Below are 16,032 nucleotides of genomic sequence, written 5' to 3'. Positions count from 1 at the left end.
GAACCTTCCAGAGGGCAGAGTTGCAGGAGCTGATGCTCTGGAAGGCCTTCATGTGGATGCCCACGCCATTTCTCCCTGTCAGGGCGGGAGGAGGAAGACAGAGGCTCAGGGGCCAGGCGCTCGGCCGGCTGCACCCTCGGGCTCTTTGCTCCCAGCCGGGGGCTCTGGGGAGGCGCCGACTGAGCTCCGAGAGCGGCGGGCGGACCCCGGCACCTCGGCCCCGGGGCCCTTACGGATTTCAACCAGACGACACGTGCAACTGCCCAGCACACCCCTGGGACGCAACGGCTAATGCGGCTGAATAAGCATCAGTCCTCCGCTCTCATCTGACATGACGTGTATCCAAATGTTACTGATGGTTATTCATTTTTAATGCCACAGTATCGATTACTTTAGGAAACGGATGTCCTTGCTCAGGTGGCCTGAGAAGTTATGCTGATTACTCCTTTTTAAATAAAATATTTATCGATTTTTGTATTGGGGTGTAATTGGCACACGACAGTATAGTAGTTTCAGGAGTACAACCGAATGATCTGATATTTGTATATATTGCAGAACGATCGTTGACTTAACACCCTTTCTGGACCCATCATTAGTCCATATACACAAACACAAATGTGATGGCAATAGCCCTTAGAGACAGGGGCAGGGTGCCTCGATTTCCTCACCTGGGATAGCACCTACCTACGTACCTCGCAGCCTCGGGACAAAGTCTGAAAAGGCGGACCTTCTGGAATCGTCCAGGACATGCCAGACCCAGCAAGCATGAGCTTGGGCTGCGAACACTCCACTCTCATCACAGTGTTTGCTGTGCCCCTGCTCACTGAGATCTACCCATACTTAGAGGACAACGTTCACACTGTGGGTCAGGAACTCCTTTTGGTGACGGTGGCATGTGTCCACTTAATATTTGGGGGGCACGTGCCAAGTTTGAGGCCTTTATCCCCGGAACAGTCCAATGGGGAAAGCAGAGGCAAGCCCAGCTCCCCCACACTAGGGGTAAAAGCGGTGTCCTTATGAGGTATGAATCCCGGGCAAGTGGCTCGGGCCTTTTTATTCCCCTCTCTCCCTTATAATGTCACCAATTATTTTTTTAAAAAATTGATTGCAGCAAATAGTTGGTTTTCAGTGACGACCTGGAAATCTTCCCAGTCAGTGGGGATTTTACAATCCATCACTTTTTTCCTGTCCTGCCATGCCTGCTGAGTAGCTTAGCCAACTCAGTGCTCGTTTAAGACCTCTAGATCACTGCGGCTGCTTCCAGAGTCTGGCCATTGTAAACAGCGCTGCAGGGAAGCGGTGGTGTGTATACACAAAGGAATACAACTCAGCCATAAAAATGGATGAAATCTTACCATTTGCAACAACATGATGGAGTTAGAAGATGTGATAATACTAAGTGAAATAAGTCAGAGAAAGACACATACCATATGATTTCACTTGTATGTGGAATTTAAGAAACAAAACAAATGAACAACAACAACAACAAAACCAGAGAGACAAACCAAGAAACAGACTCTTAACTGCAGAGAACACACTGATGGTCACCAGAGGGGAGGTGAGTGAGGGATGGGGGAAATAGGTGAAGGGGATGAAGGAGCGTATACCTGTAGTGATGAGCACCAGGTGATGTCTAGAATCATTGAATCAGTATATTATACACCCGAAACTAATACAACACTGTATGTTAACTATACCAGAATTTAAAAAAAAATCTCTGGATCAGCCAAACGTTTAAATTTCCTTCCAAATCTATAGTTTCAGCTCTTCTTGCTTTGTCTCCATTTGTATATTTCAAATTATTTTGTGAGTAGGTAGAGTATGAATAACACATAATGGGAGAGAAGATGTATAGTCCAGTGTAGAACACCTGACAAATATTTAGTGCTCTGCACTGGGTTTCCTCGTCTGTAACACAGAACACTGTCAGATGCGGGAGGATTGAAGGCTCCAGCCCATGAATGGTGGTCGCCAAAGTCACACGCTTAATAAGTGATAGTTGAAGTCACAGGAACTTTTGAAACAGGCGCCAACTTGCTGCTCAGAGCAGCGCCCCCTCCTGGCTACTGGGCTCCGTCCCCCTTACAGTGGCCCCGCTGTCCACGTCAGGGCTCACCCTTGGTCCCTTCCTTCCCCTCACCCATGATGTCTGCCTGGAAGAGCCCTTCGGGACAGAGGAACTTCTCCTGCCCAAGGGTGATCTCCTGGCCATCGGGCAGCTGATACTTCTGTGCGTAGGAAGGAGAGTCAGCTTTCAGTTTTTCCTTGTCGAAGTCCAAAGCCACATAGCAACATTTTTCTTTTACGTGCTGGATGTACTCCCAGTCACCTACGGGGGAAAGGCAAAGGAAAGGGCATGACCCGAGATGGTTCACAGGAGCAATCTGTCCCCAGGGAGTATCTTCCTGAAGACTCAGCTCCTCGTGGTGGGGACACGGCGGCACAGTCATAAGCCCATTCCTGTGTCCGTCTCAGATCCCAGCACCTCTTGGTCTGTAACGTGTGCTGGGGACCCGGGCTTGTGGACAAGAACGGTAGAGCAGGGATCCTGAACTAAGATGTCAGCATTTGGAAAATGTCTGCATTTTATGTTGATATCCTACCACGTACGGTGTGTGTTTTTAGGGGGTTGGAAAATCAAACCCAGTCTTGTTATCTATTAAAGTAGGGGCTGCTGTGCATGCCTCCATCCCCACCTGCTGTGAATGTTGGCTGCAAACAGCTCACAGCTGCCCCCTCCTGTGGAGAACCACCCAAGCCAGCCAGGCCCCCTGACCTGGAAACATCTGGAAGGTCACACCCTCCCACCTTCTGGGTGGCTGACCATGGGTTTTAGACCCCGCTATGTCTTTTGGTGTTATGGTTTTATATTTTGTCTATCGTTGCTTTTGAATTTGGATCAGAGCTCCCAGCACCTGCCTGCCTAGAAATCCCCCAGAGTCTTCAGCCCACTGACATCCGACTTCGACCCCCCCACCCACTCCACCTAAACGGCTCTGCCTGCATCTGTCCCGTCTTCCTTTTCCCAGAACCCTGCCGCACTCTTCAGTTCCTCCTCGGCTTCTTTCCTTCCAGAAACTGACGTTGTTAGCCACTCCCTGGCTTCTGGGATGTTGGAGATCAGGAGAGTTCCTGATATTTCCCCCTTCCTCACCTACTTTGGTTTTTGGTGAGACAAACCTAGGTTTAAATCCTACCTCTGCCATTTACCAAGCTTGGCTTTAGGCAAATTCACTCTCTTGTAAATCTTCCCTTTCCTCATCTTTTTTTTTTTTTTTAAAGATTTTATTTATTCATTTGACAGAGAGAGAGACAGCGAGAGCAGGAACACAAGCAGGGGGAGTGGGAGAAGGAGAAGCAGGCTTCCCGCCGAGCAGGGAGCCCGATATGGGACTCGATCCCAGGACCCTGGGATCATGACCTGAGCCGAAGGCAGACGCTTAACGACTGAGCCACCCAGGCGCCCTGCTTTCCTCATCTTTAAGAATGGGATTAATCTCCACTCATGGATTGCCGTGCAGATGGGATGAGGTAATGCACATAAGATCTTGCTAAGTGTGAGGTGTCAATAAAATTGACCTGGCTGATACTTCTCACTTCCCCTTGCTTTCTTCTAATTGCTGCTATTCTGAAGGGTTCCATACTTTGTGTGGCTTTGGACACAGACCTCTGGCCTGGGAAGACCAGGAGGTATAATGCAGGACTGTAGGCTTGTTGGGAATGTGTATCATGCAAGTTATATGGCTGGGAATCTAGCCCAGGAAGTGGGTGAAAAGCAGGACAGGCACATCCTCATCTGGAGTCCCTGGGTTCCAGGTGATACACCTGCTAGTCATGTGATGTTGAAGTCACCTACTCCTCCTAAGCCTCTTCCTCTTGCATTGGAGATAAGTGATCCCCTCACGGTGTCATAGCATGAAGCAATGACAGGAAGTATGTGAAGTGTTCGCTCAGCCAAGTGTTTTGCACAAAGTAAGTACTCTGTGAATCTTAACCCATCATCATAGTCATCATATCACCACCATCCTCATCATCACCATCATCCTCATCCTCGTCATCACCATCATCCTCATCATCATCACCACCATCACAATCACTAAATGTCCCTAAATATAGATGGAGTTGTCTGTAAAGCTTGAATCATGTTCAAGTAACCTTAGCTAAATTGAGGGCTGTATGTTAAGTAAGCCAAGCAGGATATTACACCCCAGGGACTGGTTCACCTGGCTAAGAATAACAATTTCCTACCTGTGCTCACCAATGAGTGCCCACTGTCTGTCAATAGTTGCAGGAGGTACAATGTTAGGTCTTGGCCCGCCATGTCCATCTGGATGGTCGACTGATGCAAAGGACAGCCATCAATGATGGGCACAAAGTATGTCATTCCTTCTCCAGATTCAATAGTTGTTCCTAGACAAGAGAACACACCAGCATCATAATGCAGGGTGCATGACATCCCTTATCAATTGTCAAGTCTGCAGGAAGAGGTGGTAAAGGGGAAATAATTGGAGGGGAAAAAAGGGGCCTGGGGAGCAAACTTTCTTCTGTAGGGGAGTGTGCTAGGATAAAGCCTATCCAGATTAGACCAAGAGCCAACTGTTTTGAACAGAAAACCTGCAAATATTCTTATTAAACCAGACATATAAACATTAGCAGCAGTTGCCAAAGGTAAAAGAGGAAGAAGAATACTCTGCTCTTAACAGCTTTTTTCCTAAAAACCTGTGCATCAATGCAGGCACTGGGAATCTCTGGGTGGCACTTGAGTTGTCAAAGAGGCTGGATGCTGTGGAGGAGGCATACGTTTTAGCAAAGCAAACCACATCTCTCTGTGCTAGTCCAAAAGTTGTGATGCGGTCATGGAAACACAGGCTTCACTTTGTGTGAAATGGTGATTTGTGGAGCCGTCCAGAGCGGATCAGGGGTCTGGCTGGTTGGCTTCTTTCACATGCTTGATCTGGTAACCAAGGACTTCACATTTAAAATGAAGCAAAAATGAGGAGGTCTGACCTCCTCATCTAGCTAAGGTAGGAAACAAAGAGTGGGTCCCCCCATACACACCTGAAACACCTAAAACAAACATACAGGAAACAATAGTTTTCAAGATATTGGACATCAAGCAACAAAGGATGGTCTCAATGGTCCCTGAGAGATAGGACATCACAAGGAAAGAATATGGCAGACCATGATCCCTCACGAACACAGACACAAAACTAACCAGATTTTAGCAAATATATGCAAAGGATAACATGTCATGACCAAACTGATTTTATCTCAGGAATGCAAGGTTGTTCTAACATTCAAAAATCAATTAATGTAATTCACCATGTTAAAGAACTAAAAGAGAAAATTCCACATGATCTTATCAGTAGAGGCAGAAAAGGCATTTGACAAAATCCAACATCCATTCATGATTTAAAAAAAAAACACTGTCATCAAACTAGGAATACAGAATAACCTCCATAAACTGATAAAGGACGTCAGTTAAAAACCTACAGCTAACAATGCACTTCATCATTCAGAGAGACCGAATGATTCCCCACTGAAGTCAGGAACAAGACAAGGATGCCTGCTCCCACCATTTCTATTTAATATTGTGGTGGAGATTTCTAGCGAGAGCAACGAGACAAGAAAAAATAAATAAATAAAAAGCACCCAGTTTGGACGTAAAGAAGTTAAACTATAGACGACGTGGTTGCCTAAGTAGAAAATCCTAGCAGCACTAATAAATGAGCTTAGTTAAGGTGTCAGGATACAATATCAGTATACAAAAGCCAATTGTATTTCTATATACTTACACTGAACAATCAGAAATTGAAATAAAGATACCATTTATAATAGAATCAAAATATATGAAATACTTAGAATAAATCCAATGAATGATTTCCACAACTTTTACACTGTGAACTGCAAATCACCACCAAGAAGAAATTAAAACACCTAGGAAATATACCATATTTATTAGTCAGGAGACACAATGTTGTTAAGACGTCAGTTTTCCCCAGATTGATCTATAAATTCAATGAAATTCTGATCAAAACCCAAAGATGCTTTTTTGGTAGAAAGTGACAAAATTATTCTGAAATTTATATGGAAATGCAAAGAACCTGGAATGACCAAAATGTTATTTAAAAAAAAAAGAGAGAGAAAGAGACCAAAGGTGTAGCTCTAACATCTTACTTATAAAGACTTATAAAGCTCCAGTAATCAAGACAATGTGGTATCAACCTACAGGTAGACAAATAGATCGATGGGACAGAATACAGAGTATAGAAATAGACCCACACGTATATGGACAACTGGTTTTCCCAAAAATGCATAGAGATCATTCAATGAAGAATGCAGGGTCTTTTCAACAAATAGCATGGGAACAACTGGACATGTATATAAACACTAAAAAAACACTTCATTCATACCATATGCCATACACAAAACTGTATTCCACATGGATCACAGAACTAAGTGTAATACTGAAAATTATATAACTTCCAGAAGAAGTCATAGCAGAAAAGCCTTGGGTTCAGCATGTGTTTCTTAGATATTATACCAAAAGCATGATCCACGCACACACAAAAAAATGGATAAACTGGACTTCATTGAAATTAAAAACTTCTGCTCTTCAAAGCACATGGTGAAGAAAATGAAAAGCCAAGCCAGAGACTGGGAGCAAATCTTTGCAAAACATATACCTGGTGAGAGACTTGTACTCGGAATGCAAAAAAGAATTCTCAAAACTCAAAGATGAGCAACTCAGGAGCATATGGGTGGTTCACTCTGTTGAACATCAGACTCTTGATTTCAGCTCAGGTCATGATCTCAGGGTCCTGGGATCAAGCCCCACATTGGGCTCCGCACTCAGCGTGGAGTCTGCTTGTCCTTCTCCCCCCGCCCCCACTTGTGCTCTTTCTCTTTATCTCAAATAAATAAGTAAATAAAATCTTAAAAAAAAAAAAGGTGAGGAACTCAGTGAAAAATTGGCAAAACGTTTGAACAGACACTTCACCAAAGTAGACATAGGGGTGGCAAATTAGCACATAAAGGAATGCTCCCCATCCCTGCTGGTCAGGGACCTACAGGTCAAAACCACAGCGAGATGCCCTGCGCACCTGCTAGAAGGGCTACCATGGAAACGACTGGCCGCCCCACTCTCACGCAGCTGGTGGAATGCAAGCCGGGCACGCAAGCGCACTGGGAGCTAGTTTGGCGGATTTTTTAAAAAGTTAAAATACTCTTACCATCTGACCCAATCATTTCACTTCTAGGTATTTTTACCCAAGTGAAAGGAAAGCGTATGTCCACATAAAGACTTACAGACAAATGTTCACGGCCGCTTTATTTATAATAGCTCCCAACTGGAAAGAACCCAAATGTCCACCCACAGGTGAAAAATCAGCAAAGCACGGTGCATTCACGCAATGGAATACTGCTTGGCGATAAAAAGAAATGAGCTATTGATACTAGCAGTAACATGAATGAGTCTCCAAATAATTATGCTGAGAGGGAAAAAGCCATAGAAAAAAAGAGTACATACCCAACAACATTTATACAAAATTCCAGAGCATGCAAACTCATGTGAGGATAGATTGCAGGGGGGCAGCGTGGGGAGTGGGGGGAAACGTTTAGGAGTATCAGATACGCTCATTATCTTGACTGTGCTGATGGCTGCATGAGGGTATCCACACATCAAAGCTTCTCAAATTGTGTGCCTTAGGCACACTGACTTTGTCATGTACCAGTGACACCTCGATAAAGCTGTTAAGAAACACGGGGAGCCAATTGCTTATCCTGGAGGTAGGAAAGGGGAGTTAGGAGGAGGGCTGTACTGGTTACACCTTGTGGACCCTTCTCTTCATTTGTTATTTGGCAGGGAGGAAGGGGACATGCATGGGCTCGCGGGGCTTCAAGAGGGCCACTCACCGGAGGTCTGGCCAGACGCGTAGAGAGAAAGGACTCCCTGGTTGGCTAAGTAGAGGGCGGGCACGTTGAACGTCTCAAACAGGATCTGTGGAGAAGCAATGGGAAACACTGGCAGCCAGGCCAGTGGACAGAAGAGCAGGTGGCTCTTCCGCTAGTTCTGGGGCACACGGAGCCCATCTGCAGGGGCCCCTGGCTCCCCCAGAGCGCCGGACAACGGGGTCAGGGAGCATGCCACTCTTCATCCCAGCTCTGCCCCAGGAGCTCCGTGACTCTGTTTCCCAGCCTATAATGCGGGCTCGCATCCTTCCCAGGGACCTTACGGGGCAGACCTAACAGACTGTCACAGGACTGAGGGGATCGCATCATCTTCTGGGCCACCCTGTTACCACGATGGGGATGATGCCGAACTCCCAATGCCTCTGTGAAACCAGCATTGTCTTCTCCATGCTTTTGTTCTTTCTGCTCCTGGAGGATAGGCAGACTTTACACGAATCCCGACACGTGGACTTGGGATGATGTACTTGTTTTATGATACAAACCACGAAAGCTATCAGTTACTATGTGTTACTGCATGCCAGACACTTCGTCCAGACATGGCTTGGTCAAGAACACTATCCTACATACTGACTGTACACAGGGTGGAAGGCGCAGACAGGGGAGACACATCCTTGTTTTGGCTGCCCATGGCGCCCCCCCGCCAAGGTATGGACATTGTCCGCACCTCGTCCACACGGGAGACCAGCGGACAAGAATGTTAGGGAGCGTTGTCAGGTGGCAGGGGTGGGAGGCCGGGCACTGCCTCCATGAAGGTGGCTGAGCGAGGGAATGATTCTTCTGCAAGATGGTGACACTGGGGTCTACAAGACTTCAAGCTTCTTTTGATGGGGGGACCAACACACAGTCCCTCGGACAACTGAATGGCAAACTGTGTCAGGTATAGCTCTAAGCCTGCCAGACGGGGCCACCGAAGGGTTGTACCTGGGGACAGGGTGACAGCCAGCTGGAGCTGTTGGGGCATCTTATGGATGGCCAGTGGGGTGGTTAGCTGGGTTTGGAGGGATCCCTGTGGATTGGCTCCCAGGCCTGGGGCTGTCCCTTGTTTGGTACCCAGTTCTGGGGCAAGTAGGGCTGGTGTACCATGGCCCTGGAGTGGGACGGGACCCTAAGGGCAGAGGCTGGGGTGTGGGCTGCTCAAGAAGTGAACCGATTGGCCTCTAGCAAAGACATCAAAACCCAGTGAAGACAGCATTTTAGACAACAATATTGCACAGAGCTGGGTCCACCCCTGAGTGTGTGACTCGCCTCGAGGGTCACAATGCATGTGTCTAGGGGCAGCCATCAGTGGGGGCTTGGGGATTTACCCAAGAGAAGAAAAAACACGTGTCCGTGTGAATACCAGTTCACGCCTATTTGCACCAGTCCCCAAGCTGAGACCACCCAGACATGCATTTGCAACGTGACATGTGGACGGCCAGGTGCCTGGATGCAGGCACCTCCTCGAAGGACAGAGGGGTGGGCACGGCAGTGTCTGTGAGTCTGCGTCACTCTCCGGTGCCCCTGGAATTTGCATCCTGGTGGAGGATGCGGAACATGGACTCCAGGTGGGAGAACAGCTTTTGTGATCCAACTAGAGACCCCACCCCCTAAAAACACAAAAACAAAAACCAACCTCTGCTCCCCTGGCCTGGCATGAGGCCAGAGGTCACAGAGCTTGGAAGGGTCTTCAGGGATCCTGCGGCCAAACTCCCACCTTACAGATGAGAACACTGAGGCAGCATTTACTGAATGCTCATCAGGCGCTAAGCAAGGTGACCGCACTTTATGGCATTGACTCATCTCATTTCCGTGACACCCCCCAGCATGGGACCATTATCATCCTTCTGAGAGGGAAATTAAGACACCACGAGGACAAGGAATCCACCCAAGGTCACACATGCTGGGAGAGCCAGGGCCAGAATCCGGCTCCTCCCTGCACCCTGCGCTGCTCCCCCCACTGGCTTCTCTGCTGGGACCCGGCCCCAGACATCCTGCTAACGCAGACTTATTCTGGGAGAAGTCCGCCCTGCACTTCTCAGTCTGTTCCAGCTTCCAGAAGGCTGCCTTCCATCTCCTGCAGAAGCTTCCACCTTTCTCAACCACTCTCTTTGCTGGCCTGTAGCCAGAGGCTCCCCTTCCCTGGGCGACCCACGGGGTTCTACCCACGGGGACCCTGGAAGGAGGTCTGAGGGAGGCGGGAGATGGGATGCCTCTGCTCCCTCCCTGCGGGTCCCTCCAAGGCCACAGCTCCTGGCAGAGGCCCTCTCAGGGCTGCGAACCACCCATGCTCTGCCAGGTTCAGGGGGCAACAGTCCCCCATTACTGGCCCAGAGCTCTGCACCTTCTCCTATAGCTGTTTTAAAACAGGCTCACCTTCGTATTGTAAGCTCTTCAATAAAGTCTCACCAGAATTGCCCGACATGAGGGTCCCTTTGTTTTCCTGCTGGGATCTCGATGTAGTTAGGGGGTGAATTCAGAGAGAGCCGGGGCAGAAAGGCAGGCAGGCAGTGGGCCCAGGAGAAGTGGGGAAGTGCTGGAGACAGGCTGTGTGACTGGTGCGATATTTTGTGTGAGGGTTAATTTTAGGTGTCAATTTGACTGGGGCATGGGATCCCAGACATTTGGGCAATCATCATTCTGAGGGTGTCTATGAGGGTGCTTTTGGGTAATAGTAACATTTAAATGGATAGATTGAGTAATGCCCATTACCCTTCCCAGGGTGGGTGGGCCTTGTCCAATCAGTTGAAGGAAGATCTGCCTAGAACAAAAGGTTCCAGGCTGCTGACCCACCCTGCAGATCCTGGGACTTGTCAGTCCCCATAATCACATGAACCAATTCCTTAAAGCAGATCTCTTTCTGTGTGTGTGTGTGTGTGTGTGTGTGTGTCCGTCCCATTGTTCTGATTCTCTGGAGAACCCTAAGACACTTTGGGAGTGGCACATTCCCCTCGAGTGGAGGACGACCCGCTTCTCTCTTGTCTCCCCAGCTCACTGGGTCCCTGATGGGCACATGCTGTTTTCAGACAGGATACCTGCCATTTCAAGGCCGTGGGCTTTGTGCCCCTGTCCGCGTGGAGCCCAGCTGTGGCCCACTTCTGTGATCTCCCTGTCCATGTGCAGAGGAAGAGTCATCGGCCCCCTCAGGGCTTTGTTTTAAATGAAGCACAGCTCACACCTGTTCTCTGATTGCTGGTGCTCAGTTTCTGGGCCACAGAGCAGGCCTCCTCCTCGTGCAGGTGGTAGCACGGGCTGCTGGCTTGCCCTTTGGGTCACTGCTCACTGCAAGAGACGCCACTGGGCTCCAGGGGCTCTGGGCCAGGTGGTAGAACCTTGCTGCTTGCTTAATTAGTTCATGGATGTCCTCATTCGTTATAACTGGAACCTGGACAGCCAGCGGCAGCCCCTGCAGCCCCCTCCCCACCTGGACCCCCTCCAGTCCTAAGGAAGACTCTGCAGCCTACTGGGGGACACGCTCTTTTCTCCACCACTCTGTCCTTAATGGCCTCTGAGAACCAGTTTGATCCAGTTCAACCTGGTCAATCTGATCCGCACTCACCACCAACTCCTTCCTGGGGGGCAGGTCCAGGGGGAAGTTGGGAGCTCTCGAGTCAGGGTTGGACTTCCAAGCAGGCCCCACATGTAGCAGGACTAAGGATGAGTCTGTGGGGTCAGGTCTTGAGGACCCAGTGGGCCTCCCAGCCACCTGCCCTGTGACTTTAGCCCAACTACTTCTCCTCCTAGACACTCCCATGTCTTCATCTGTGCACAGGGACTTGAACTGCCCTGCCCATAGCCCGGCTGTCAGGTCTAACTGAATAAGCCGCATTAAAAACCTCGCCCCAGGCTGACCCCTTGGTGTGCTCTTCCGTGGTGGCCATGATGCTCACCGCTAACATCAAAGGGGACAGATCTCTGCTGTGTCTGCATCTCGCTCAGCAAAGAGGTGAAGCCCTGAGGGCATCCCCAAGGCTCAAGAGGAGGCCAGAGCAGCCGCCCTCCCCGTGCTCGTTCCCCGACCCTATCGCCCACCACCTGGCCCCTTACCTGTGACATCTTCTCTTTGTTGGATGTTGTGTTTAAAGGCGGTTCAGTCACCATCAGAGGATGCTGCTCTGGGGCGATGCGGAGTGCCTGGTAGAAGGAGTGATGCCAAATCTATGGTAAGAGAGGGCGATACGGTGACACGTGAGCCACGGCCGATCTCCTGCAAGGGGGACTGATCCTGTCTACACCGCAAAGTGGCTTGTGCAGTAGCAGATGCAACTGTGTGATTCACTATGTGATTCACAGCAGGAAAGACAGTGTGGCTGCAGACAGGACACAGATCCTCCATTTGTGTACCAGCCTTGAGTCAGGGAGGGGAGCAAACGAAGATGCCTGAGGCATAGTCCTCGTCTGATAGGGGGTGGACATGAGCCCTAAGACAGGACAGCGGGGAGCTTGGCAACAGGTGTATGCCAAACAAGCGACTTGACTTTATGAGCTGTTTCCTCATCTGTAAAATGGAGAATGTTCCCTTCCTCCTAGAGGATCATGAGGACATCATCGAGGACCAAATACGACGTTTGTAGAAAGCCTAGTGTATTTGTTTCCTGTGGCCACCATGAGTGGCTTAAATTATAGGATTTGTCTCCCAGCCCCAGAGACAGGACGTCAGCCAGGCTGGGTCCTCCCAAGGCCTGTCTCCTTTTGTGTGGACGGCCGTGCTCTCCCTGTGTCCTCATGGGGTGCGTGTCTGGGTCCTGATGTCCTTTTCTTATAAGGACCCCAGTCAGATCATATAAGATCCAATCCTAGTGACCTCGTTTTACTTTAATTGCGTCTTTTAAGACCCCATCTCCAAATACGGTCACATTGTGAGGTGCTGGGGGTCAGGGCTCCAACGTAGGAAATCGGGGGACAAAGTTCAGGCCACAGCACCCAGCAGAGTACTTGGTGCACAGTACATGCTCAAGAAGCAATGGTTACTTACTCTGGATAAAGGTCCTGCCTGCCTCTGGGGAGGGAGGCTCCATGGAGAACTGAAAACAAAAGTGAGGGACACACTCCCTGGGGAAAGTTCAGTGGAGGAAGCGTCTTAGGAAACGGGGCACTGGTACAAGACCACGGAAGCACAAAGCAACATGGCGCCCAGCGAACGGCAAAAGCCAGACAGGTGGGCTCGTGGCTGGATGTCCAGCCACTGATGGACAGGAGCAGGGAAGTGGCATGATCAGATGTAGGAGAGGCACTCAGCAGGCCATGTGGGGGTGAACTGGAAGGGTGAGGTAGGAGGGCAGGCACCAAGGGGGAGGATTGTTGCAATGATCCTGGTATCTGTGCAAGAACTGAATCAAGAGCTGGAACCAGCCGAAGACACACTGGAAGTCAGTTCCACTAGGGCTCAGTGACTGGACAGGGGAGGTAAGGGGAGGGTGGAAGCCACAGCCTAGGAGGTAGCCTGGGTCTGGCAAGCTGGTGGGCTACACATTCCAGAGACCTGTCTACACTGCTTCAGTTTCTGCATCCCCTGCGACACACTAATGGAGGGCTACAGCCAGACCCAGAGCCGACACCTCAGCTGTGCAGATAGGAAGAGTGTCTGTGAGGGACACTCCCACAACCACCCTCTAAGATTGCCCCCAGGGACGCACACCTCCTGGCATCCATGCCCAGGGCAGACCTTTCCCACACTGAACCAGGACTGGATCATGCAACCTACAGAGTATGGCAAAAGTGAGGGCATGTGGCTTTCAAGGCTGCATCATAAAGCTGTTGCAGCCTTCATGTTGGCCCCCTTGATTGTTGACTCTGGGGGGGGCTAACCACCATGCCGTGAGGACATCCGAATGGCCCCACAGAAAGTCCCCAAGAAGCACCACCTTCCTGGCCACACGGAGCGCTGCCTTGGAAATGTCTCCTCCAGTCCCGGTCGAGCCTTCGGATGGTACGGCCCCAGCCGACTGACTGCTGCCTCACAAGAGACCCTTAAGCCAGAATCACCCAGCTGAGCCTCTCCCAAATGCCTGACCCACAAAAACTGTGGCCATCAGTGTTTTAAGCCTCTAAGTTTTGGAGTGGTTCGTTATGCGGCACCGATAATTAATCCATCTTCCTAGGCAGCATGCAAGCTCCAACCATATATGGAGGACCTGATCAGAACCTTCAATTACTAAGACAGGGGCGCCTGGGTGGCTCAGTCATTAGGCATCTGCCTTCGGCTCAGGCCATGGCTGGGATCGAGCCCCACATCGGGCTCCCTGCTCCGCAGGAGGCCTGCTTCTCCCTCTCCCACTCCCCCTGCTTGTGTTCCCTCTCTCACTGTGTCTCTCTCTGTCAAATAAATAAAATCTTAAAAAAAAAAAAAAATCACTAAGACAGAGTGGTCCAAATAGCCACATTCATTACATCCGTACTGTGCTGGACTAAAGAATTTTATTCTTACAGTAAAATATATATACTATAAAATTGATCAATTTAACCTTTTTAAAAAGCATACCCTTCAGTGGCATTAAGTGCATTCACATTGCTGTGCAACCATCACCACCTACCCGTCTCCAGAAATTTTTTTATTGCCCTCAACTAGAACTCTGTCCCCCTTAAACACTAACTCCCATTCCCACTCCCCCAGCACCCACCGTCCAATTTCTGTTTCTATGAATCTGCCAGCTAAGGGTGGAATCGTACAGTGTTTGTCCTTTTTTGTGTCTGGCTTATTTCACGGAGCATCCTGTCCTCAAGGTCCAGTCATGTTGTCGCAGGTGTCTGAATGTCCTTCCTTTTCAAGGCTGAGTGATAGTCCACCATATGTATACAGCATGTTTTGCTTACCCATCCATCTGCTGATGGGCACCTTGCTTGTTTCCATATCTTGTGAACAATACCGCACTGAACATGGGTGTGCAGATCTCCCTTCCTGTTCTTCTTTTCAGTTCTTTAACCTTTTGAGGAACCACCATGCTGTGTTCCACAGCGGCTGCGCCATTTTATGTTCCTGCCAGCCGTGCACGAGGTCCCAAGGCCAACACTTGTCATTTTCTGTTGTTGTTGCTGTTTTTAAATGGCCAACCTAAGGGTGGAGCTGAGTAGGGACTTTTTGTCCATCATTCCTTTAATCCTCACACCAGTGCGATGTGCAAGGAAAAATTAGAACCCTTTCTTACAGATAAGGAAACGGAGGGCCAGGGAGGCAGGTTACTTGTCCAAAATGACACAGATAATAAGTCATAAAGACAGGATTCAGGCTCAGGTGTCTGACTCCACAACCCATGTGGTTAGGAACGAGACATGGTGTCTATAGGGACCGAGAGCTAAGAGACGCCCAGAGAGCCCTGGAGGCTGGGGCACCTCCCTCCCCAGGTGCCTGGCCAGCAGGTACGCCACTGAATGCCCCGTGAGCACGTTCCCACACCCACCCCCCGCCCCAGCAAAACCTGAGCCTACCTTCTCCATGTTGTCCCAGTTAGTGATGGTTGCCCGGGAGATGGGATATTGCAGGTTAAGCTCCCCTCGCTTTTTCTGAGCCTCGTCTCCGATGAACCAGTCTTCTTTTTGCATCCCCACCAACGGATTCTGAAAGACACAGGCCAGGACAGATCTGCTCTCAAGAGTGACTCCCCTCCACTCGGCTCCCATGCATTAGTGCATGGTGAGCAGGGACCAGGAGCCGTGATGTGCCGCTGGGGGACAATTTCAGGTCACAGCGCCACTGGCAGAGATGGCCTCCTCAAGCTTGTACCCGATTTCAAGATGCTGCTAAGAGGTTTGAGTGAATGATCTGCAAGGTAAGAGAGCTCCCGAGGACACTGGCTTTGTCCACTTTGCAGATGAGTCACCTGAGGGCAAGAAAGAGACAGAGAGGCGGTAGAGGAAGGGAAGGGGTCGGGAGGGGCACCAGCTTCTCCATGTGCTCTGGAAAATCGGCAGGAGGAGGGTCTACAGGTTAATTGAATTTGTGATTCTTTAGGAAGATGGACCTGGCTACTTTCACGGCCCAGGAAACCATTTATTCCGTCATTCAGAAGGGATTCAACGGTTGGACCGCGTGTAAGTCTGTGTCTACCAAGAAGCCGACACCAACCCAGGATGAAAAGTGTGTGGATC

The 16,032-nt window shown here is 49.6% G+C and overlaps 1 protein-coding gene across 1 annotated transcript; it reads right to left on the bottom strand.

Annotated features, from left to right (window-relative positions):
* Window positions 1-1,980: 1,980 nt before the first annotated feature.
* On the bottom strand, window positions 1,981-15,835 carry LOC145716173 (actin, muscle-like). Its single transcript, XM_081798457.1, has 6 exons — window positions 15,824-15,835; window positions 15,373-15,501; window positions 11,995-12,105; window positions 7,915-7,999; window positions 4,249-4,410; window positions 1,981-2,329 (listed from the first exon to the last, which is right to left on the bottom strand). Exons 1-6 carry the CDS (start codon window positions 15,833-15,835, stop codon window positions 2,106-2,108), a joined length of 723 nt encoding a protein of 240 aa, XP_081654583.1. The 3' UTR covers window positions 1,981-2,105.
* Between the last annotated feature and the right edge of the window lie 197 nt (window positions 15,836-16,032).

This window comes from Leptonychotes weddellii, chromosome 11, assembly GCF_054177405.1.
Source record: "Leptonychotes weddellii isolate Sample4059 chromosome 11, ASM5417740v2, whole genome shotgun sequence".
Classification (NCBI taxonomy): domain Eukaryota; kingdom Metazoa; phylum Chordata; class Mammalia; order Carnivora; family Phocidae; genus Leptonychotes; species Leptonychotes weddellii.
This window is presented reverse-complemented; position numbering and strand designations above follow the sequence as displayed.